Here is a 23,769-nt window from a genome sequence, read left to right as displayed (position 1 = left end):
GCTGCACAGACAACCTTTCTACCTACGTCAGCCACATGTTCCATACCTGAAGGATAATCTGTAAACGATAAAATTAATTTGATTAGTGAATGTTAGTGGAAAAAATTCACATTGGAGTAGACGACCGCTGAATTATAATTTCGCTCGTTACTTCAGTGTGTGATTGAGCGAGTCAAATCCGACAATCGTTCAGCGATTCGTCACGTTATTTTCACTGTTTCAAGAAAGTAATTTACTCATTTCCGTTTACTACGATTACTGTCGCAATTCCCAGTTAAATTTGTCAATATATTAAATTATCCTGCCCGTCATTTTTCTCTGACATAACGATTCTATCGCACGTGCGACTCGTCGACGTTGAAACCGATCCTTCATTCATATTACATAAGTATAACTGGTTATTACCAAATATCGTAGTTCCACCCATTAGCGGCGTAGACTACCTATAAAATGGACTCGCTTTCGAGGTTAGGTAACGCATAAAATCTAGCACTCCCGCCCCGAACTGTCTGCGGAGTGTTATTGTTGTATTCTTTACAACGGTAGCGTAATGGTCGTCTCGGAAAAAGTATCGACCACTCCGATCAAAAGATAAACACGCCACGATTTAGTAAGTACCTAGCGTTGTACCGGTTTGTTATTTTAACAATGTAACATGGATGAAAAATTAAGAACATGAATAAATCTTGTTTTTATCGCGTTATGATTTATTGAAAGAGTCGTATTGTTTTTGGTCGTCAATAACTTTAAAACAGGGGTATATGACATAACCCGATATACGTAATATATTAATGACATGCGGGGTAAGTGAGTGCAGTTGATAGTTTTTACAGCATTGATACAGGAAAAAGCTCGCAGTCTGGTTGATCTAAAAGAATTACTGCCGTCTATGGACATTTATAACCAAAGTCAAACTAGTCATAAGGATTTAGATGGAGCTCCTTATGTTATTGTATAGGTTTTATCATACTTAATCAACTTTTCAAGACAATGCTGTCCATTTCCTATATGATTGAAATTCCTTCGTGGCCTCCTGCTGAATCCTCAAGAAGAACAGCTTTGGTACTCCAGGCCGACACGGCAAACGAAACTTCTTACATTATAACGTTGTGTAAACGAAGTGTCTCAAAAGTTTCACATAATACGAGTATTAGCAAAGTTACGAGGAAAATTTATTCCGGTTATGTAGGCGATGTACACATATGAATTAGGTGATAGTTATTTTATGATGTAGAGCTTGGAAAATATAGGGGCGGACGTGTTTATAAGCTCTATGTGTATTATTATTATGAGAGTTAGTGTTGGCGCGTTTTTCATATTAATATTAATAAACCCAGTTAAGTCCGCTGTGATACCAGCTAAATTTAATTTCGCAGTTAATTTAATTTTAATAACGTTGATAACGCCGCAGTCACTTGTTAACTTACAAAATAATGAAAACTTATCATTAGATGCTATAAAATTTTAGGATTCATAATACTTATGGTTTTAATTAGAACCTTTTTACACATGTGTAGGTACCTATGACTCAAGTTATAATATATAATAAATAACTCTATAAAGAGCGACGCAGTCTAAGTAAGTTTTATTCTTACTTAGACTGCGTCGCCTTAGCTAATACAATATTACGTATAATAAAATATAATATAGATATTGAAATAATTATAGCTAGATGTGATGTGTTTTATATAAGTACACTTGTTAAACTCAATAATTATAATTAAAGTATAAACACTTTAAATCTTTCCAGAAATATACCATTGAAATTCGTTTGGAAATAGACAATGTCAGAAAGTTTACCTCTCTGCTATATTAAGCATTTATTATGGACATGTATTAAAATTATATATTGGCAGCCAATAAATTCTGTCTATTAATTATGTATGGATGACGTGCGTTAGCGTAATATGCTATTATTCAATACGATTTTAGGCCAAAAATAACACACGTGTACCTCTATGTTTATGTTACTCTGTGGTTTTGGGACTATTTCATGCCGCAGCATGATATAAGACGGCTCTGTTGAGTCATCTGATCGGACGCTAAGCCTTCATTGTTAGTTGCACTTAGTCACCACGATCAATACCCATATGGACCGTTGCCGAAAAGATGTGTAATCGATTTTTTGTATTTAAAAAGTAGCAGCTGTAAACGTGATGTAGTCAGTCCGCGTTTACTCGTAAGTCTACGCTACTCGATATTATCTAGGATGCTTGGTTTCTCCGCAGGATTACGGAGAGCTGTAATGCTTTATTTAAATAAGCTTAGCTATTGTTATATATATTTAAAAATGTGTTATTCAATAACAACAAATGAAAAGATGGCAACGTACCTTTCAGACTATATTACGTACTTTTATACAAATCTGTTATCTACAATCGATTTTAACCTATTTAATATTGAATAATACAAATCGAGCGATATGAAAGCAAGCCGGTTACGTCACTCATAATAATCATCCGAATTCGGGCAACGCTAATTCACTAGTTTGGATCGGAAACGAGAGCCGGCGTCATTAGACATATTACAGCGTGCGTTACGTAAATAAGAAATGCAAATGTTGCGGAAATAACTAGCACCTTTTAGTGGCACGGTAGGCTTTACCGCAAGAATGGATGTCTCGTTTCACTATCGATCATTTCGCGTGTCGCGATATGCAATATGCAGTTACCCGTTGCGTCTCTCGATGTCGCATGATTTAATCCATTCTCAATCTCATTTCCTTATTTACACAAACCCCGTGACACGCGCCTTCCTGTAATGATAGGTTATAACTAATCGATCTTTTATGTCTGACCGGTGCTTTTAAGACTAATCTCGAAGGCTCTGTTTATTAATTAAACGTATTTCTCTTATCTGTGCGATGTTATAAACGGTCGCTCCACTAGAAGATCTTTAACTGGCGGTTAGATACGTTCCGTTATTCAACCGGTTAAATAATCTAGTTATGTCGTGCAACAAATAAACGATCCCACAAATTGAATCATATCTGCGAGCAATCTTAATAGAAAGAGCAAAAGACTTTCTTAAGACTCGTCAAAAACGAGATAATAAATGTATTGACGTTTACAAGTTCAATACTGACAGGTTAATGAGCTTCGGGGTTCAATGAATCTCGATACCTCACGCTCTGATTAGGTTTTAACGGAAAGTTCGAAAATCACCGAATTAAATGCCGTCAGGGTACAATGGCTGGTCGGCGACAAGTGACAAATTAATGTAGGGCTGAAGCTACAAGTTTTTTTAATCAATGTCGGAATTCTAAAAATAAAAGAGCTCATTCAACTGTAAAAAAAATTCTTATCCTTACCGTAATTTGCTAAATGAATAATGTACATAAAATACCCTTAAGGCTCTCACCGCATTGACAACTCACCTATTGTAAATATCTATTAACTTTAGGAGCTGGTTCAACTGAAGTTTCTATTTTATTTTCTTTTCAATCATTTCTTAGGACCATGCACTCTATGTTACTATCTTTTGTAACGTTTACCAACAAGAGATCTTTCCGTTACTTTTAATGTACTTTGTCTGTCGTATAACATTGTTTTTCCACCCATTTTATAGAAACGCGTATAGAAAAATAATTATTGAGTTTTTCCAGGAACGGTTGGCAAGCCGGTCCGCCGGGTCGGCGCGGCCGCACGTCACATGTGTCGTAACTGTCCCATATGATTGTATGATTTGCAACGCCGTTTTAGACTCGAGATCTATAGAATAATAATACATCGCGTAGTTTCTTCTATACTGTCCATCTAGTTTTTATGTAGTCACTGCTTGCAAACAAATTTGAAATATAAAATTCGTAGAGAGATGTAGAGCCGCTTAAGAGCCCTTTTGCATGATGTAAATTCGACCAAACACATAGACTAGTCGGACAATGCTGTAGAGTAGATATTTGTTGCTATTCTAAATGACTAAACAAAATCCACCTTACAGTATCCCAAGTATTATTGAATCTAACACCTCCACAGCCAGAATAGCAGAGATATTCCTTCCACAGACGATCCATGTACAAATGCAAATTGTTAATTCTATGATAACATTTCTTTCATACAATTCGCTGAAATGAATTGGCAAAGAACGAGAATTTGTTAAAACAAAAACGGTTACATTAGGGAACAGAGAGCTCTTACAAAATATAAAGTACCCGTTTTAAATTGTTCTAATCAGATGGTGAGATGCGAAAGAATGTTCATTGTGGAATAAAAACTTAATGGTATAACTTAGTAAATGGCTATTTCGTGAGTAGTTAGAAATAAAATAGAAAACGCTATCAACCCCAGCTATCTCGTGCGGTGTGAGGGAAAAGTATGACAAATTGCAATTATAACGCGGTGCGTTCGTGCATTCGCCCAAAACGATCCTTCACGGTCTCAAGTTGTAAATTTCAAGTTACGTTCAAATCGTAGCTTCACCACACTATAACATATAATTTCTACCACAGTGTACACACTGCGTCGGCCAATTGTAATGCCCATTGACGACATGCTCGTGGCGTAAATTGTTATGAGGTGTTACGTTGGTGTTATGCGTGTATATTAGCTATAGCTGCGGACACAGGCGAAAACCACTCGGAAGTTGTACAAATAAATGTTGCACAACACACTTACGATTTAGGCACTTGTGCGTTATTGTCATGAGAACACAATTGATTTATAGAATAATAAAAATACATTTAACTCTGTTGACATTTACCTATGCAGATGATAAATTATATTTCTATCTTTTTCCGCAAAACATTTCTAAACTAGGCCGTAGAAAAACATTTTTAAAAGAAAAGAAATTTAATTCTTAGAAAAAATTGAAATAGAAACACGAAAAAGTTCAAGAAAGCGGCGTCGTGTCGTCCCCATTGTACCGAGCGAGTCGTCCGGAAAAGACTATCAATTTTCGAACCGTGAAAACGACGATTTGGCAGACGCCGCGGAGTCTGCGCGGGAGCACTTTCTCTGCGCAGACGCAGATCGACGCACCGCGCCATAGTCCTTCAGGCGATCACGAGCGCCGCCCGCCCGCGTGCTCGCTGCATTCACGCTTCCGGAAATTTAAATATAATTCTTTTACGATTCGATATTTTATCTCAGTCTGCTTGCTCGAACGAACGTCGGCGGATCGATGCATCACGATTGCGGATTACCTCATAGACGGCATGAGAAATATATTATACATTCGATTATTGGAATCGATCGGCGGCAATCGTCTTGCGCGGTATCTCGGCTTTATGCGATTAACATCTGTAGTAGAGGGTAGTTGAACCCTCGTTCGGAATTGTAATTAATGTAAAAATTTGCCGATTCAGTGATTAGATAAAATAGTGCGAGATCGGTTTTGGAAACAATTGCATTATCACGCGCTCGCCGATGCCAAGCGCTGACAATGACCAAGAGGTGTCGCGTTCGGTCGTGACGCGAATGGACTCCAGCCAAGCTATGACGCTGTGGTACACCGATATATTGGTGAGATTTTTAAATACCGTGTCTTACTTGCACACTTGTTTATTGTCGAGGTGTTGGTTCGTTTAGCAGCTAATATAAAAATCCTAAAGTAAATATAGCGAACGTTCATCAATTCTGTTGTTTCAGTGACTTTTTATTGGGCGGTTACGTTCGGATGCACCTCGCGGCTTTTGTTTCGAAAGTGATCTCAACGGAACAGTTATTATTGTTGATTACAGTGTTTGCACAAGTAATAGCGTCGGACAAATTTTATAATACCGTGACACAACTCTATTGTTCGTTGAAGTAATAATATTTTGTAGTGTTGAAATAGATTTTCTGTTAAGATCGAAAAGTATCAAGTGAAATTTGTAATAACAAAAATATAAACTTTGAAGGAGCGCAACGAATAAAACTTGCACAATGCGTCTACAGTCCCTTGAAACTGTAAGTGTGATTGTTTTACCAGTTCGTGTGGTGTTGTGCTACTAATATTCAAACTAATGATTCCTGCTCATTTCCTTTGCATACGAAACCGTAATCATTTTGTATTGTAGTGTTATATGTTAACATATTTGAGTATTGTATAAAATTCAGTAAACCATGTGTTTCAATAAATTACAATTTATAATAATGGGGTACACATCCGTTATTCCTAATAATAATGATATTTGATGCTCCTGTAAGTTAATAATTATTTCATTAATTACTTAATTAATAATATGCTTCATTATGAAGGAAAAATGAAACTAGAGTAGTATAGAGCTAGTTAATGACTATGAAATCCTTTAATTAATAAAGCTAAAATTCGGTTGATAACAAATGCATAAATACCTGAAATACTCTTTTGCCTTAGTATTTGATGAATTGTAATATTTAAGAAACCTTGTATAACATCCCTTAAATATTACATTAAATTTGATATTTCATCTTATGAAAGAAAGCATAAGCACAATTGAAACAATTAGTAAATTGTTATCCCATTAAATTTTAAATATCCATCACTAAAATTTAAATCTAACATAATTGATTCATACTTTAACCATCTGACCCTGCCTTTGAATGAAATTTTGAATGTGAACGTTTTTTTTTTTTCAATTACTGCAATTAATTAATCTATCGCAACGTCTTCAAGTCGTTACAGTGACGCACGATCCGACACTCTAGCGTCATAACAACACATACTCATATCTCTTTACGATTATTGGAAGGCATAGGCAATTGACCCACAAGTGATGTTATTACCAGCCAACGGCGGAGGCTCTAATACCACCTACATATTTATCGGGTCAATCGCAATGCAGGTTGTATTGAATTTCTTTTACACTTTCTATATAATTACTGCGGTTCGTATGCAATGCGACTGTGTTCGCTGAGTTAGCCTGTTCCAAATAGTTCACTCTGTTTACGAGACCCTTTTATTAAACGTTTATAAAGATTCTAAGATAATGACCATAATTATAAACTTTCGCCTCATCGATTCCAAAATAACATTGATATAGTGGATTAGTGAGTTCTATCTAAATTAAGGTTTTTATACTTTAAGTATAGGTAACGTGTTTCTTTCTTAGTACACTCTTATAACCAGAAACCGCGTGATGTCTCTGAAGTCGATCAACGAATGTTTTTGTGACTTTAACGTAGGCTCCTTGTTCACAAATAATACCCACCACATCCTTAAGACTTGCATGACATATCTGCATCTCAATCTTACACCACTCCATTACAACCGTTACAGTGATATACATTTTAGGAATAGGTCAAGAGCGAGACATATTGTGCGGAGACAAACTCTTTACACACATTCGGCGCTCGAGGAAAGTGTGTCGGACGCAATAAATCGTCGATTCTTATCGGCGACCGGTAATTTTCGAGACTATTGAAAGCATGACTGTTTTCTCACATAATCAAAACGACCGGGCCGAGATTGTATCGCCTCACGATAAGTTAATAACGCGTTGCGCGCGTGCAACGAAATTGTTCCGTTTTTCTATTTTTCTATTTCATTGTGTCCGAATTAAGTGCCCGTTACGCGGTAACGCTAGGTTCAGTTTTTACTGTAATACAGGAAATATCTATACCCTATACGGAAAATATTGTAATTAATTATTAATGTTTAATATAAAAGGCGATGTACGAGACTATTACAATATGACAATGGCTACTGAAATAAGCAAAAAGAAAACACGATTGACTTTTACTAATATTTTAATATCCAGTATGTATTTTTTAATATATATTTTTTCAATATTTGTTTGTTTTGAAACCGAGTACAAAAACTAGGTCATCTCTGAACTTCAAGGACGAGTAATCTGATCAAATTTTAACGTGAATATGTAAAAACGAAAACGTCCATCACACCTCATTATATACACATATTCTGAATTTTATTAAGATAGTGGAAAATATTTTTTGTTGTTTTTTCTTTGCTTCTCTCGTGATGCGAGCGGCGCCAGTCGCGCCGTGACGCTGGACCGGCGCCCGAAAATTTGTTTACACTGAACATAATTTGCTATCGTTATGCCAAAAATGTGGAAGTGTATGGTCTAATAGAATTAATATTTACGAGTCTGTATGATGTACACTGCTATGCATTAGTGTCGTTTCTTCTGTCAAAAATGAAGCTTTTTTTATTAAAGACAATGAATTCTTCCGCTCCATCTAATTGAAAATGATTTCCCATTTTTTCTTTATCTCAATACAATACAATTTATCTCAATCTCAATTTCACAAGTAAAATAAAAAGTCTGATTATGAAAAATATCTATATCTTTTGTTGTTAAACGATGACCTAAATAGTCAATCACTTTGGTACTGGCAAATGCCGTGACTAATTTCGCAAAGAGCACTCTCTAAAACCTTCCACAAGTCACCGATTCACTCTCGATTTTCACGCTTATATACACAGTTATGGTTCAAACACGGTTATGCCTATATCTTTCGAAAGACGATGTAAACATAGCTCTGTAACTATAAAAAAAATTGAGCATGAAAGTTTTGTGCAAGACCGTCCTATCGTATCAAATTATAAATAGTGAATGAATCCAAAAGCAGACGATAACTTATCATTGTATTCGACCATTATTTCTCAATATTGGTTTGATACCTATCAGCCATGTATGTCTTTAATTTCTAGTAGGTTGGTATCTAACAAGGAACGTAATTTTATGCTTTCACCATTAATTAGGATGCTCGTCGAGGGTCCAATTACGGAATTATGAGCTCTAAATGGCATTTAACCTACAAAAGCACGAGTAGATATACAAACATAATTGCACTCTCGATTTCTTCCATTGCCAACTAGCTGTAGCCCGCGGCGTCGGCTGCACACATTTCTAATATCAGTTATATTATTTGCTACACACAGCAAATTAAAATATCGTCTTAACAATAGATGTGAAAGATGCCTGTAGTGAAATTTATCGCATTGAAAAAGCGCATTATTAATGACTTCTTAAATTATTAACTAATGATATATTCATCATCCGTGTAAGTGAAATCTGCATGATCAAAACAATCAAACGAGTCATTTGAAATAAATGACACCGATGTAGGAGGATCTTGAAGAGTAACAAAGTTCTCGAAAAGCTCTCGCTTGTAATTATTACCTAACATGTGCCGAATTAATGTATATCCCTTATATAATATAACTCGATTTGAATTAAGATCCCGATATAAAATTAGTTTAGTTGCTTATCTCAGCAAGTCATAATTTACTCATAACAGCCAATCAAGTAATGTCGCAAGTGATATTAGTTTATTTAGTACATTAAATCATTTTACAACTCTACACAATTTGTCTAGGTAAAATTGGAGTGCAGTAAAATGAAAAACTCCCTACCAAACGACACAAAGAGATCATCACCAATGGAGATGCAAAGCGAGAGAGAGAGAGACTTTACCATCGCCAAGTTTCTTTACAATTAGACAAATATAGCCTACATGTGTACATGTAAAAATACTATTACAGCCTTCCGGATCAGCACAGATATAGTTTAAGAGTCTAGACTATGTATGTAAAGTTGTACAGATTTAGAAAAGATTGTGACTTTTTCTTGATTAATTTCACAAAGTAGGCAAACTTGACCTAAACAAACTTTTATTAAATCGTGATGAACGCGCCCTAGAATATTTTTAGAGCATCCAACTCGCCTAGGTATTTGAAGACCATCCAAAATGTATGTCATACTCTCCTTGCAACAATCCCTTCGTGTACGTTGTTTCAAAAAAAAAAGAAAACACATACTGTTCATTTTCCGGGAACGCTGCGCTCGACCCGGTATGCATTAACCCAAATTTTTCGCGACTTCTGTTGATTAATTCGTAATGTTGCTTTATTAGGATAAGTCATAAAGCTCAGCCTCGCTTTTATAAACGCCGTCACAATAAACATATAAATAACGGTTAATAAACATAGAAATGGTGTTTACCTAAAGGCGTCATTGGCCTTTGGTTACTAAATATTTTTTACGCCTGTAGTATATGATTTTGGCAATCAAAGGATTAAACTCCTATAACCATCCAAGCAGTGATAGCCTAACAATCTGAGTTTGGAACTCTCTCATCAGGGGGGTGCAGGTGAACTCTGCGTCACAAACTTTTCAAAACTTTGCTTAGTAGAAGTTAATTAACACATGCTTTCAAGACTGAACAAAAAATATAGTCCGCAAAGGTATGCCTAATCTACCAAGCCGGTGCAAAGGAATGTGGTCTAAATCCAATTCAGAAAGGAGACCGATGCCCAGCACTGGGACAATAATTAGTTGTTGACGAGAGCATTAACACAGTAGGTACACGACAATACACACTAGTGTCATGTGTCTTTTGAGAAGTTTTTCGGGCGAGCCATTGTGTGTGTGTGCAGTAACCCAGATTCGGTAGTCTCGCTGATTAATGCCGCGCTGAAGTGTAATGGTAGCGACGACATCGGACTCTGTGTACCAGTTTTGCTGTTTTTTTTTTTTGTTTCTTGACACAATTCTTAGTTAAGGCAAGTCGTCTGTAAATATTTTGAACATTTATTTAAAACTAGGGAATATAATATCTTTTCCTTATTTTAAGATGGTGAGATATTGTGTATGATGAATTATAAAGTTCACGTAATCACGTAAAAAGGCTTAGATAATGACGTCATCAGGTACGTTTTTTATACGAAAAGGCACAAAATTAAAACAACATGTCTGACTTTTACCGATCTGAATCACGTAGCGCAGTTTTTTGACGGCATTCGACAAGACACTTGTCTGATTCACGTCGTGTTCTATGAGTTTCGGCGAGATAATGCCTGTAATTAGGGGGTGAAAGCGCGCTTTGTGTCAGATCCGTGAACGTTTAGTTCACACGAAATGTTATTATGTACAAATAAGTATAATGTAGGTACATGTTTGATATTCAAGAAACAAAAATTAACTTATTTTAATTGACCTATGATGAACCATTCCGGTCTGCCACGCAGCGAGATCTGTATTCGATCCTTGACCAGATGGATATCTAAATGACTTATTGGGTGTTCGGTTCAGAGTCTGGGTATATAAGTATGTAGTAGTCTTTTTGTGAGTCTGTAATAACCACGACACAGGAAATTGGAGTGAGATATCATGACTCCCAAAATACATAGTTATTTATTAATTTTTTACAGTCAGACACTTTTCGAATATCAACAATATAATGATTAGGTACTTTATCATCATGCTATCATTACGATCATACAATACTATAACATATAATATCGGATATTTTTCGTTAAACAGAAATTCTTATAAAAAGAAATTCTTTCATTCAAATCTAATGTACCTAACGATCTTTGTAAACTCGAAATCTCTTTTAAATTGTGAAATGCGATAATTCTCATACCTACCACCACAAATGAGCTAAAGTTGATTGAAAAAAATGTGCAAGTGAGACAATATGCGTATTCAAAGAAGACACACCCAATGCCCACGTGTTATAAATTTCAATTCGCTACCACTTTACCAGACGTGTGTTCGAAACGGCAGAAAATAATGAAGCGAGTGTGCTCAATAAAAATCTAACTCTTCTCAGTCGGTGTCAATAAATCATCTAAAAATAAATACCACATTATGTCTACATGTTACGAGATTTGTATTTAAATATATCGGTTGGTTAATGAATTTTATGAGTGTGAATATAATTGGCACTCATACGTCTCTCTGATTTTTAATGTGCTTGTTAGAAAATAATTACCTACCTACTGGCCTGAAACCTAAACTTCGTATTGTGAAAGGAGATCCGTGTCCTACAGTAGGACAGTAAAGTGTCGATGTTGATGAATACAATAAAAACGTCCATAAAATCGTTTGCGACTACGCTATAATATCGTGTTTAATGTTATTGAAAGTAGGAACGAATCGATTCTCGAAGGAAATTCCCAGTTGCCGAGGTGTTTGAACGATAACTACAGTATTACAGAGATATACCGCAAAGTTTTACACGGTGGGAATTGGCAACGATTCAACGTAACAAACACGAACAAAGATAAATGTATAGACTCCTAATTTTTGCACTACATTTTGTTTGTTTAACTATTTATGCTAGTACTTGAGACAAATTGGTCCAATGTTATTTAATGCTTAATATTGCTCATTGACATCCTTCACCAACCCGCTTTCAGGCAAGTTAAGGGGAGCACTCTCAAGGCCCGCAGTTTTCGTGCGACAGGAAATTTGAAATGATTTTTCGAACACTTTTATACGAACGAATAAACGTATCGTAGCCCGCCAATTGATAAACAATGATTGAGATTGGATGTCTATTTGCGTTACTAAATCAATGGAACGTATGAATCGTCTGTCACGGATATTAGACATGAAACGCGAAGAAAAACGCGTACGAAGATTGATACGATCTATTCGCATCGGCGGCGAACGATTGTTTACGTATATTCGCTCTCATTCAATGAAAAACGTAATCTAAAACAACGACTTCTGTATATACTTCTTGCTCACATGTGATAGGGAATAAGCGAGAGGTGAATAGAAATACCGCCTTATAGAATTACAATCTTTATTGGAATGTATTATATCGTTCGTTATTGCTACGTGCGTGGCGCCGCGAACGATATACGTTTGAACGTACATCAAAGCGGAAAAGTCGAAAGCAAACGGGCAGTCAGTTGATATGCGCACTTTTTATTTTAACTGTTAAGATTGATCGCATCGGTATGCATAGTTCACATCACACGTTTCGCTTTTACAAAACGAAAGTGAGTAAATAGGTGTACACTTTGAGTATTTCAAAGGAATTTTATTTTCTCTGTACTCTTTTAAAATATTGTTGCTAAGAGAAATAACGTAGGTAAATCGTCGTTAAATATTTAGGTAAAATATTTGCAGTGATATCTTATAATCTTTTACTTAGTCGCGGCATTTACATCTCACTTGTAGAGGCTGAACCGAGCTTTAGAACACTGTTACTTGGTCTATATTTGCATGCTATTACTTAATTTTTTTATGCAAAAACAAGGCGATTAAACTTAGGCGTATCAACGTATAGTATCAGCCTTAAGTAGGACATCGATATCAAAATAGACTTCAATGATTATTTACCATCAGGTGGAATTGTTCACCGTGAACTGCATGCTCATTTGCAATTTCCATTTTATAAATACCACTTACATGTTTACTTCGTCCATAATTAAAAATTCAATGCAATAGCATACCTACTTATTAATTTCATTAGCTTTTTAACTTCACTATTTTTGTGTTAAAAACTTATGCATTTATCTAGTATCTAGGATCGGGCAACGCTTACCTCTTAACACAACAAAAGACCCTTAAGAAGCGAGCGGCTGAAAAAGAGCGCTACGACCCCACATAGTGGTCCTTTGCGTCGGCTAAAACTGTTCGATAATTATTTATTTTTTAAATTTAACATGTTCCTTTGTCAGGGTTAATAAAATTATCCCAGTATTACTAGTATTACCTAAACCCTAAACTGTAGAAGTGTCCTAAAGAATCTATTTGTTTGTTACAGAGCCCCGGCGCGGTGGGCGCAGCGGGCGCGGGCGTGGAGAGCGGGTCGCGCGACGCGCTCGACGTGCGCTACTCGCTGGCCGCGCTCGCCGACGACTACACGAAGCGCAAGCACGTCGTCAGGGTCACCACCGCGGCGGGCGCTGAACTGCTGCTACAGGTAAGCTTACGTACACACTTCATTTGAATTTTCCCCTCAACGAGTAATTGCCAGTACCCTTACCAGGAGTTTTTCTGTTTCGACAAATATGACTGTTTTGGTATTTGTTTACGTATTGGCCCATACGATTTCCTAGTTCTGACACGATCCGCTAGGGGCGCTGATTGGAATTTGTATTTGTTAATATATTCTAGTTCTTCGTATTTGCTATTTAGCTTGATCGCCACTATACTATCTGCTTCTTCAGTCGTCCTGATTAATAATTAAACCTTGTGTTTTCCAGGCGGACGGCGCAGCCGACGCACAGCGCTGGCTGGCGGCGCTGCGGCGGCATTCTGCGGAGCCGCCGCCGGGCGAGCCCGCGCCCGCTCCGCCCGCGCCCGCGACCGTGCCCGCCGCCACCGCCGCGCCCGCGCCCGCCGCCAGCGCCGAGTGCCCCTCCCCGCTGCCGCCGCAGAGGAGCAAGAAGATCGGCAGGAATCGATCGCCCACTGGGAAGGAACCAGGTAAACAATTCTTTATTTATACCATAGATTAGTAAAGATTACTCACTCCTAATAAGAAAATGACACCAGTTTTGACAATTGAAATTGTCACTGTCATCTATTTTCGTGTTTAAAAATATTTAAAAAAATGTAGTTTTAGATCGTTTACGAATGAAACGATATTTCTCCGCACTTATTCTTTGATTTCGTATTTTTGCTCTACTTAACTCCGCATGTCGGCATGTCGCGTAAATTACACCATGACAGCCATTAAAGGGCTGACACATTTGTCAGTCGTTTAAGCCATTTAATGGCTTCCTTCAATCACAAGGCGGTGTGATATCTATACTTATCTACGTCGTCACCCTAAGCAACACGACTGACGTGACGTTCGGTTGCAGGCCCCCCAACGCCGACGCTGCCGTCGTCGCCGAAGAACAAGACGTGGAAGGGGCGCATGGCGAAGCAGCTGCGGCGCATGCACGGCGGCGCGGCGAGCGCGGCGCCCGCGGCCGCCACGGGCTGGCTGGGCGCGCCGCTGGAGCGCTGCCCGGCCGACCCCGACCACCCGCTCGTGCCGCGCGCCGTCACGCTGCCCGCGCAGGCCGTCGAGGTTAGCACTAATCCATGGTTACCAATAAATTTTGAAGGTGGTAAGACTCCTTTGTGGTTCGTCTCCGGCGGCCCTACCGCCACACCTTTTTCCGCCTAATAGCAGCAGTGTTCGGCGCTGCTGTGTTCCGTTTTGAAGGGGTAAGGGAGACCTCCTTTTCTGAGGCGTTCCAGCTTAATCCTCAGGGGTAGCGGCGCATCTGTGGCCGACCTCAGGTAGGAATATCTAATCCTATCTAGGGTTGATTACAGATGTGTATGGGCGGCAGGAGCCGCTTACTATCAGGTGGACTCATGCTCGACTGCTACTCCTATATTATAAAAAAATATTAATAAAATCATAAAACAAATATTAACAAAACAGCACTCAGCTCTTGCGTTTTCGCGTTTTTGGGTCATGAAATGGCTTACAGAGTTGTCAGCCGTTTAAACCATTTAATGGCATCCCTTAACTACAAGCCGGTGAGATATGTATACTGACGTGCGAGTGGCTGTCTCCAGGCGTACGGCCTGCGCACGGTGGGCGTGTACCGCGTGCCGGGCAACGCGGCGGGCGTGGCGGCGCTGGCGGCGGCGCTGGACCGCGGCGCGCCGCCCGCCGCGCCCGACGCGCGCTGGGCGGACGTGCACGTCGCCTCCAGCCTGCTCAAGGCGTACCTGCGCCGCCTGCCCGACCCGCTGCTCACCGCGCACCTCTACCCCGCTTTCATCGGTAACTACTAACTACTACTTGACTTATTGATTACTAACTAAAATTACGTTCATATTATACACACTCCTCATATATTTACAATATCGTCATTAGCAATATTCAACGATATTATATTAATATTATATACACATCTTCGTATACATATTTACAATATCGTCATTAGCAAAATCATTATCTTCAAAATAATTAAGAAATCAAGTAATTCGAAATTATACATTACGATGAATACTATTTTACGCTCAAGTAGAATAAGGGTCGGTACATATCTGACGGAAAATGTGTCGAGCGTATCATCGGTCGCTTCTATGCGGTTAAATTAGAGCTGCCACATTATGAGTCTTGTCTTGCCTGTACACAAACTATCTCTGCTGATGTTGCATTGTCAAAATAATCAAAGTACACGTGGCCCGTGGCCGACCGACTGATAATGTGACCGACGCATCATCGATTAGGTGTGAAAGATTGAATGTTTTATTATATAATTGTCTGTTCTATCGTAACGCGACTGATAATACGTGACGCATTTTCCGTCAGATATGTGCCGACCCTAAATATTGCTCTCACTTACTCACAAAATATTTAACACTATCTTCTAAAATTTAACATTTTTTTCTACACTCTTTCTACACTCACAGCCCCACACTAGGATTCCCTGTATCGTGGGTGCTATGGACACACACAGAGACAAATACACAAACACCCAGACCCAGAAACAGAAATCTAAATTCATCATTTAGAATTTTTTCTGGCCGAGGATCGAACTCGGGACCCTCTGCGCGTCAGACCGGCATGGTGACCGCTCCGCCACGCGGGTCGTCAAAAACATGAAATAGGACAAAGTACAACAATGGTTATACTGACTCACAATGTGTACCGTTCCCCCAGCGGCGGACCGTTCCCCGCAGCGCGCGCGCGAGCTGCGGCGGCTGGTGCACTCGCTGCCCGAGGCGCACTACGAGACGCTCAAGTACCTGATCCAGCACCTGCGCCGCGTGGTGGCGCACTCGCCGCACAACAAGATGGAGGCGCGCAACATCGCCATCGTGTTCGGGCCCACGCTCGTGCGCGCCGCCAGCGACGACATGCTCGCCATGGTCAACGACATGTCCAGCCAGTGTCGGATCATCGAGTCCTTCCTCACGCACGTTAGTATAATACACCTACAAGTAATAAAAAGTTATTTTAACATTTCTCAGTATAATAAATACTAGTTTCTTTCTGTTTCGATAACAACCACAAAATTATTTACAATTACTTTTATGTACTTCCCAACCTCATTTAATTGAAAGTTTTTTCTTTAGTTGCTCAAAAACTCAGTTTCAGTTAGAAGTGAAAGAAATTATAAATAAATATTAAATTTTATCATTCCTATAAATGTAATTTACATCTTATATCCAATTCTCGCCCTGATAAAACCCCGTCAGAAAAAGGCAAAACCCTTTCATTGTACTCACCTACATTATATTATGAACACCTGGTGTGGTAAGGGAGACAGACTTTTCCGAGGCGTTCCAGCTTAGTCCTCAGGGGTAGCGGCGCATCTGTGGCCGACCTCAGGTAGGAATATCTAATCCTATCTGGGGTTGATTACAGATGTCCATGGGCGGCAGTAGCCACTTACCATCAGGTGGACTGCATGCTCGTCTGCTACTCTTATATTATAAAAAAAAAAAAAAAAAACCTTGAGGCAAATCAATAAGTAAGACTACAAGGAGCCCTCATGTCTGTAATAAAAAAGTTCAATATTATAGTTATTTTATATAAATAAGCATAATATAAAGTTGTGTGTGTCGTTGCAGTACTCGTGGTACTTCTCGGAGGAGGAGGGCGAGCCGCCCGCGGAGCCGGCGCCGGGCGGCGACGCCGGGCCCGCGCCCGCGCCCTCGCGCGACCTGCTCATACACAACGTCAAGAAGATGGAAGGTAAGGACATGCTCCACATTGCTTTTTATGTTTCATTAATAACTACCTGACCCGGCAAACGTTGTATTGCCATATAAATAAAAATATGTTAAGGGTAAACAACCCTTATCACTTAGGGTTATGAAAAATAGATAGTAGCCGATTCTCTGACCTACTCAATATGCATATAAAATTTGGTAAAAATCGGTTAAGCCGTTTCGGAAGACTACGGTAACTAGCATTGTGATACGAGAATTTTATATATAAGATAATTATTAATATAATGATTGTTGAAGAAAAGTGAATACAATGTAAGAAAAAAAATATTGTTTCATCTTTTTTTATAGGTTTCAAAAGAAGGAATTATTTGTCCAATAAAATCTTATAGATTTTAAATATCTTTTAGACGTCTTAATTAAAAATAAATCGATTATTTTGTAAATTAAAAAGTTATTAAAAATATTTAGAAGTGACGAAAGATTGAGCAAATTAGTATATAAATGATAAAAGTAGAATACCATTCATTTTTTATGTATACGTGAATAAACGAGTAATAAAATGAATGAACTCACCAGCGGGCAAGGACGTGTCGACGCGCGACATCGTGTCGTCGATCATATCGGCGGCGAACCGCAAGATCCAGCGCAAGCCGCGCGCCAAGCCGCCCGCGGCCGACAAGAAGTGGGCGGAGCCGGACAAGTCCCCGCCCACCTCGCCGCCCGCGTCGCCGCCCGCGTCGCCGCTCGCGTCGCCGCCGCCGCACCTCACCACGTCGCTGGCGGAGTACGACGGCCTGCCGCACCAGTTCAGACACCATGACGCTGTTAATAGGTGACTTGTGTACACGATCGGAAATTGTTGATTTTACGGATTTTTGAGGATGGTAAAACTCCTTGTGGTTCGACTCCGGCGGCTGCTGACTACCACCCTATTTCTGCCTTATAAAAGCAACGTTAAGGGCTGCTGTGTTCTGGTTTGAAGGGTGTGGTAAGGGAGACATACTTATACGACGCGTTCCAGCGTAGTCATCAGGGATAGCCACGCATCTGTGGCCGACCTCAAGTAGGAATATCTAATCTTATCCTGGATCGATTACAGATGTCCATGGGCGGCAGTAGCCACTTACCATCAGGTGAACTGCATGCACGTCTGCTTCTCCTATATTATAAAAAAATTTATAGTCCGCGTAAAACTGCTAGTCCGCTCTGAATATATAAATGAATCGCTTCGCCATAGCAAATTGTATGACTACACCTGCTCGCGACAACTTTAGAGCGGACTAGCCGTTTGCCGCGGACTATACCAACTTAAACGACCAGTTACTACGGTATGCACGATTTGTAGCACTAAGATACTGAATACAAAGCGTTAAGTTAAAAGCTAAAGACCGAACCATACTAACAGTTTCATATTTTACTTTCCCAGTAATATCCTATACATTAAATCATTTTAATTAAATGTTTAATTTCAGAATCGACATAGAGACGATGGCAGCGTTGGGCCGCGGCCGCCCGGACGGGGCGCGACACACGCTCAACAACTTCTCCATCGACGGTACGTTGCTATACTCGTTCAATTATTACATATTACTTGTTGATAAAAAATAAATTAAATACTGAAATACGTACGGTCATTTTACCATTTCTTTATAGTTAAATTTGCAACTTATTACATTAAACATACAAATAAATATAAGGGTAAAATATAAATAGTAAAGTACTGGTAAAGTGGCCACAGTGAAGTATCAATTATTTGTCAATTCTGGCTTCAAACAATAAAAGTGGCTATTTGCTCCATTAGGTGTGCAGTTCTGAAGTGAGAGAGTAGACAGCAATCCTTTGTTATGTCCACATTCGAAGGTATAGGAATGTGAGCGTGCGTGTTGCAAGTGTGTGCGTCACGGCCCGCTGTCCGCGCGGCCGCTGCTTATGTTCATTCCAAGTGTATAGGGGGCAGCACTTTCATTACAATTCTATTTTCACTAAAGTGCTGCGTTATACACATACGGATCGCATTTCGGTGCAACGGCCAAGATATTCGATGTTGATTGGATAAATTTAATAATTTGCTTTTATCTGTATTATTGCTTTTATGAAATTACGATTAAAAATACTTCACCGGTCACCTAAATGCGATTTGCGAATGAACGTAAGTAAAGTAATAAATAATCATAAAAAACTAACGCTTTCAACCGGCGACTGCTGACTGATCGGGCACGGCTTAAAACGCTCGTGCATCGTCTAGCGTAGGTCGGCCTCGCATAGCTCACTATGTACATATTTAATCACGTCATCCATCCATCACCCACTCGTCCCGCACGACGCGGCGACATCCTAACGCTTTACGTACGTACTCGTGTACTCGTAACCCCGATCCGCCTTCCGCGAACTAACCGACCGTCCGTCGCCGCAGGAACCGGAGACCTGGTGTCCTCCCTCACGAGCACGTTCGACCAGAAGCTGCGCACGCTGAACAACTCGTCGCCGCTCGACGACGGGAGCATCCCGTACGCGGACGAGTGCCAGGACGACAACGACGAGAGCAAGTCCAGCGGCGGCTCGCCGTCCGACGCCAGCGACGGGCGCGCCTCGCCCGCCGCCTCGCCCGCCGCGCGCGCGCACGAGCTCAAGGCGGCCTGGCTCGCGCGCGACCACCGCCACTCCTCCTCCAGCAGCGACGAGCCCGAGCGCGCCGCGCGCCCGCGCCCGCGCCCGCCGCCCGACGCCGACGACTCCGAGAAGGAGAACTGCGGCCGCGCGCCCGAGCGGCCCGAGCGCGCCGCCGAGTGCGCCAAGCGGCACAGCGCCGCGCTCGAGCCGGACGCGGCCGACGAGGGCGCCAAGCTGAAGCGCTCCGAGTCGCTGAGCCGCGACGGCGAGCGCGGCGGCGCGCGCGTGCTGCGCTCCGAGAGCCTCAACTGCCGCGCCGAGCGCCCGCGCGCGGAGTCCCCGGCGCGCGCGAGGCCCGCCGCCTGGCGCTCCACGAAGCTCAAGCGCAAGAACGGCATGCCCGAGCGCGGCATCAAGCGGCGCCACACGGTGGGCGGCACCAAGGACTTCGACAAGGACGGCTGGGCGGCGCGGCACACGCGCACGTCGTCGCCCGACCTGACGGCGGGCGCGGGCTGGGCGCTGCTGGTGCCGCCGCCGCGCCCGCCGCTGGAGTCGCACGTGTAGCCGCCCCTCGCCGCCGCGGACGATCGCGCCGACGCGCGAGTCGAAGCTTTCGTACCGAGAGAGGCTATTATTTTGATTCGATTCAATTGACTGAATAGATTAGGTCACAAGTATCAAGTAATGTTATGAATACGCCGATTATAATACTCAAGTCATACTAGCGTGTCGATTTGTTATTCCGTGCATTTACCCCGTTCACTGGCTCCCTTGTTCGATATCGAGATTTGATCGAAAACGTAGGTTAATGTAATTTAAATGTAATTATGTAATCGTATGATATGTGTTAAATACGAAGCGAAAGAGATTCTTCAAAATTTTCTATGAATCTAGCAGTGCAATAGTTATTAATGTAATGACGACAGGGATTATGAAAAAGAGATCGATTTATTAGTGAAAATATTATGGACTTTAGCTCACTAAACAATGCCAAAGAAAGATAAGGAAGCTGACAATTTTAAAGAAAGTGCATGCGCGGAACGTACGAGAGAGACGGCACGACTCTGAGAGAATGCAAGGGTTAACGTTATGGAGCAACGAACTCAAATGTGTATCGAGGCAATGAAAAAACTTATACAATAGTAGAATTTTGCATACGTACACGACCTATGTACACTGAAATCATTAAAGAGTTCCACAAATCTACACTATTTGTTTGTAGTATGACTCCCTTTGTAGGTATTGAACTACTATTTACGGAGTTGTGGTGGAACTCAATATGACGGTAATTGAATGCAAATGATACAGCATAATATATAAAAATTAGCGCTACTAGTTTGTAGGTTGTAGGACAATGAAACTTTATGACGCCCGAGGGCTTATTAGTAGTCTAAGTTAAGTGATATCGTACCCTTAGTGGTACCCAAGATGACCAGAACGCTATAACACCAGATAATTTTAAGGTATATTGTATAAGGATTATTATATGTAGGTACTCTTGGAGTTTACAACAATAGAGGTTATTCATATGGTATTATAAAAATAAATACGAGCATACATCACCTACTTGCCTTCGCAATAGAATTAGAGGATTCGAATTATGCACAACTCTCAATGGTTTATAGATAGTTTGTGAAATGAAGTTACCTTGTAGCGTTTCGTTTGAAAAACTGTGCGAGTGTGGAACCTAGACTTATAGATTGTGTATCCGAGATTTCGGCAGTTGTACATTGTAGAATAAGGCTTTGTTAAGCTCAGGACCGATGCGAATGCAGAGTTATTATTGTAAATAGGGAATGCAATAACTGTAATTAATATTATATTCACACTTACAGTGCGCAGCGCCACGGCGTCCCTAGGTATCGACTAACTGACGTTAACACTAATACAGTGATAATAATAAAAGTGATCCCTTTAGCTTTGTAAAAATTGTACATTTCTTTTTATCATTAATTTATATTAAATTTGTTATCGTAGCTTTGTTGAATGCAATTATTTTTTATTGTTTTGTTTATCAAAGAAAAGTATTTTTAGGCTAAATTCAATTGTTATTTATTTGCGAAAGCTGTAAAACGTGATTCGGCACGGTTTTATTTTTTAGAAAAAAATGTGAACTATGTAAATAATTTACGGCCGCAAAATGATGTTTTAGACTTTCGTTCATTGACTTTTTTTTGAAAATTTTTATACCATCCTTACGTTAAGACGATCTCAAGTTTGTTGAATGTTTGCAAAGCGTTCCTTTTAAAGTTTTATTTGTAAATATATCATTAATGTAGGAACAGTGAATTTACTAATTTTACTACATCGTATTGTACGTAGAAGGTAGTTGGCCGATAGAGGTATCACCGGCGCCGACCCGACGCGTGACGTCACGTCACGTCGCGTGACGTAACGCCGCAAGACATGTCCCGCGGGACGCGGTCGGGCGCCGGTCAGTTTACAAGTGATTTGTATTCAAGTATTCTATTCATGCTCTTCGTGTAATCAGCTATAAAATTCAAATAGTTAAACACCTTAAAGACATTTTGCAAATATGGTACGAACCAGATTTACAATATTTGTCATTGTGTATATTTTGGAGAAATGAAAATAAAATATTGAATCAATTTTAAAAACTTGTATGATTTTACAGACTCCCTTTTAAAAAGTCCATTCATGGTATGACATTACACTTAAATAATAATGATAATAACTAAACGTTGATATTCTAGTTTTTGATAAATAAGAAAAACTACTTTTTTTGCAATTTTCACGATCGTGAGTGTCAATTACCACCCCAAACTCACGATCGTGCGGGTCGATTTCTGGATAAAGTATAAACTCTGGATTTTTTTTTCGTATTTTTTGTGGATCCCTTAAGCTATATAAAAAGCGGTAATAAACGTTTTGAATCGGAAATTGCGAAAAAAAATCTTTGGGTGTAAAGGGATTGATTCATATAAGATTTTATGTCCGTATGTATAATTTACATTCAGATACTTTTTCGTATCCTAATAATCTATAATACCTAATAATCTTTAGTAATATTATAAAATTAAAAGTCATACTTAATTCGTTATGTCAAAGCAAAATTTGAATTAAACATTTTATTATTGCGACGTAAAGGGATCCCTAGAAAGTAATTTGCAATTTATCTAAAAGTTCAAATTCCGGAAACGGTGAACAGTAACTTGCTGTGTTATAAAAAATGTGTACTGCAAATATGTTTTCTTTTTGGCTGGTTTTTGCTAAGATATGAGCAATTTAAAAAAGACGCGCATTGGCGTATACCGCACCTGTAGGACTACCATGAGTTTACAAAAGTATTACTCGCTAGCGACTGCGTAAAATAAATGTATGAAAAATTGTACAGCGCCTCTGGTGGTTACTCGTAGAACTAAAATCCGTAGTGACGTAACTCGATACGTAAAAAACCTATCGAAATCAAATCGCTAGCGAATGTCATTATGATCTATTGCCATACAAATTCGTTCCCATGAGTCATTAATTTGACAGAAGTTGTCAAGAAATACCGTAACGATAGTAGTTATGTTATTCACTAGCAAAATGACAATAGTTTTCTATTTACCATTTCTATAGTGGCGTTTCTATGCCAACTCATGGTAATGCTACTGTATATTAGATCAAAAAAGTCTGTCGCGACGAATGGGTTAAAATACAATTTTAGAATAGTGGATTTTTTACATCTACCCTCCCCATTGACAAGGATTAAAGCCCCATATAATGTACTTTTTATTTTTTTATAAATGAAATAAAACGCAAATCCATTGCAACAACTACATTTATTCGGTTATATAATTAATACATCAATGTTCGATTTCTACAGTGAAAATAGAATGAGAAGTTTAAATAGA

The 23,769-nt window shown here is 39.7% G+C and overlaps 1 protein-coding gene across 9 annotated transcripts in view; it reads left to right on the top strand.

Annotated features, from left to right (window-relative positions):
• RhoGAP19D (Rho GTPase activating protein at 19D) overlaps positions 1 to 22,530 on the top strand; it is a 438,348-nt gene extending 415,818 nt beyond the window's left edge. For 8 of the 9 annotated variants that reach the window (XM_073087320.1, XM_073087322.1, XM_073087321.1 and 5 more), the window contains 9 exons: positions 13,431 to 13,589; positions 13,873 to 14,095; positions 14,476 to 14,687; positions 15,188 to 15,398; positions 16,284 to 16,543; positions 17,198 to 17,321; positions 17,876 to 18,131; positions 18,772 to 18,854; positions 19,713 to 22,530. In XM_073087320.1, the coding sequence (XP_072943421.1) occupies positions 13,431 to 13,589; positions 13,873 to 14,095; positions 14,476 to 14,687; positions 15,188 to 15,398; positions 16,284 to 16,543; positions 17,198 to 17,321; positions 17,876 to 18,131; positions 18,772 to 18,854; positions 19,713 to 20,476 (2,292 nt within the window). In that variant the 3' untranslated portion in view covers positions 20,477 to 22,530. Of the gene's footprint in view, positions 1 to 13,430; positions 13,590 to 13,872; positions 14,096 to 14,475; positions 14,688 to 15,187; positions 15,399 to 16,283; positions 16,544 to 17,197; positions 17,322 to 17,875; positions 18,132 to 18,771; positions 18,855 to 19,100; positions 19,160 to 19,712 lie in introns of all 9 variants that reach the window. The other variant, XM_073087326.1, reaches the window with a different exon arrangement.
• Positions 22,531 to 23,769: the final 1,239 nt, after the last annotated feature.

The sequence above is a fragment of the Epargyreus clarus genome, unplaced genomic scaffold (assembly GCF_041222505.1).
Source record: "Epargyreus clarus isolate Ecla_fem2 unplaced genomic scaffold, WU_Ecla_fem_2.2 ptg000026l, whole genome shotgun sequence".
NCBI lineage: Eukaryota > Metazoa > Arthropoda > Insecta > Lepidoptera > Hesperiidae > Epargyreus > Epargyreus clarus.
The sequence above is the reverse complement of the archived record's forward strand: the minus strand, read 5'-3'. Positions and strand labels throughout refer to the sequence as shown.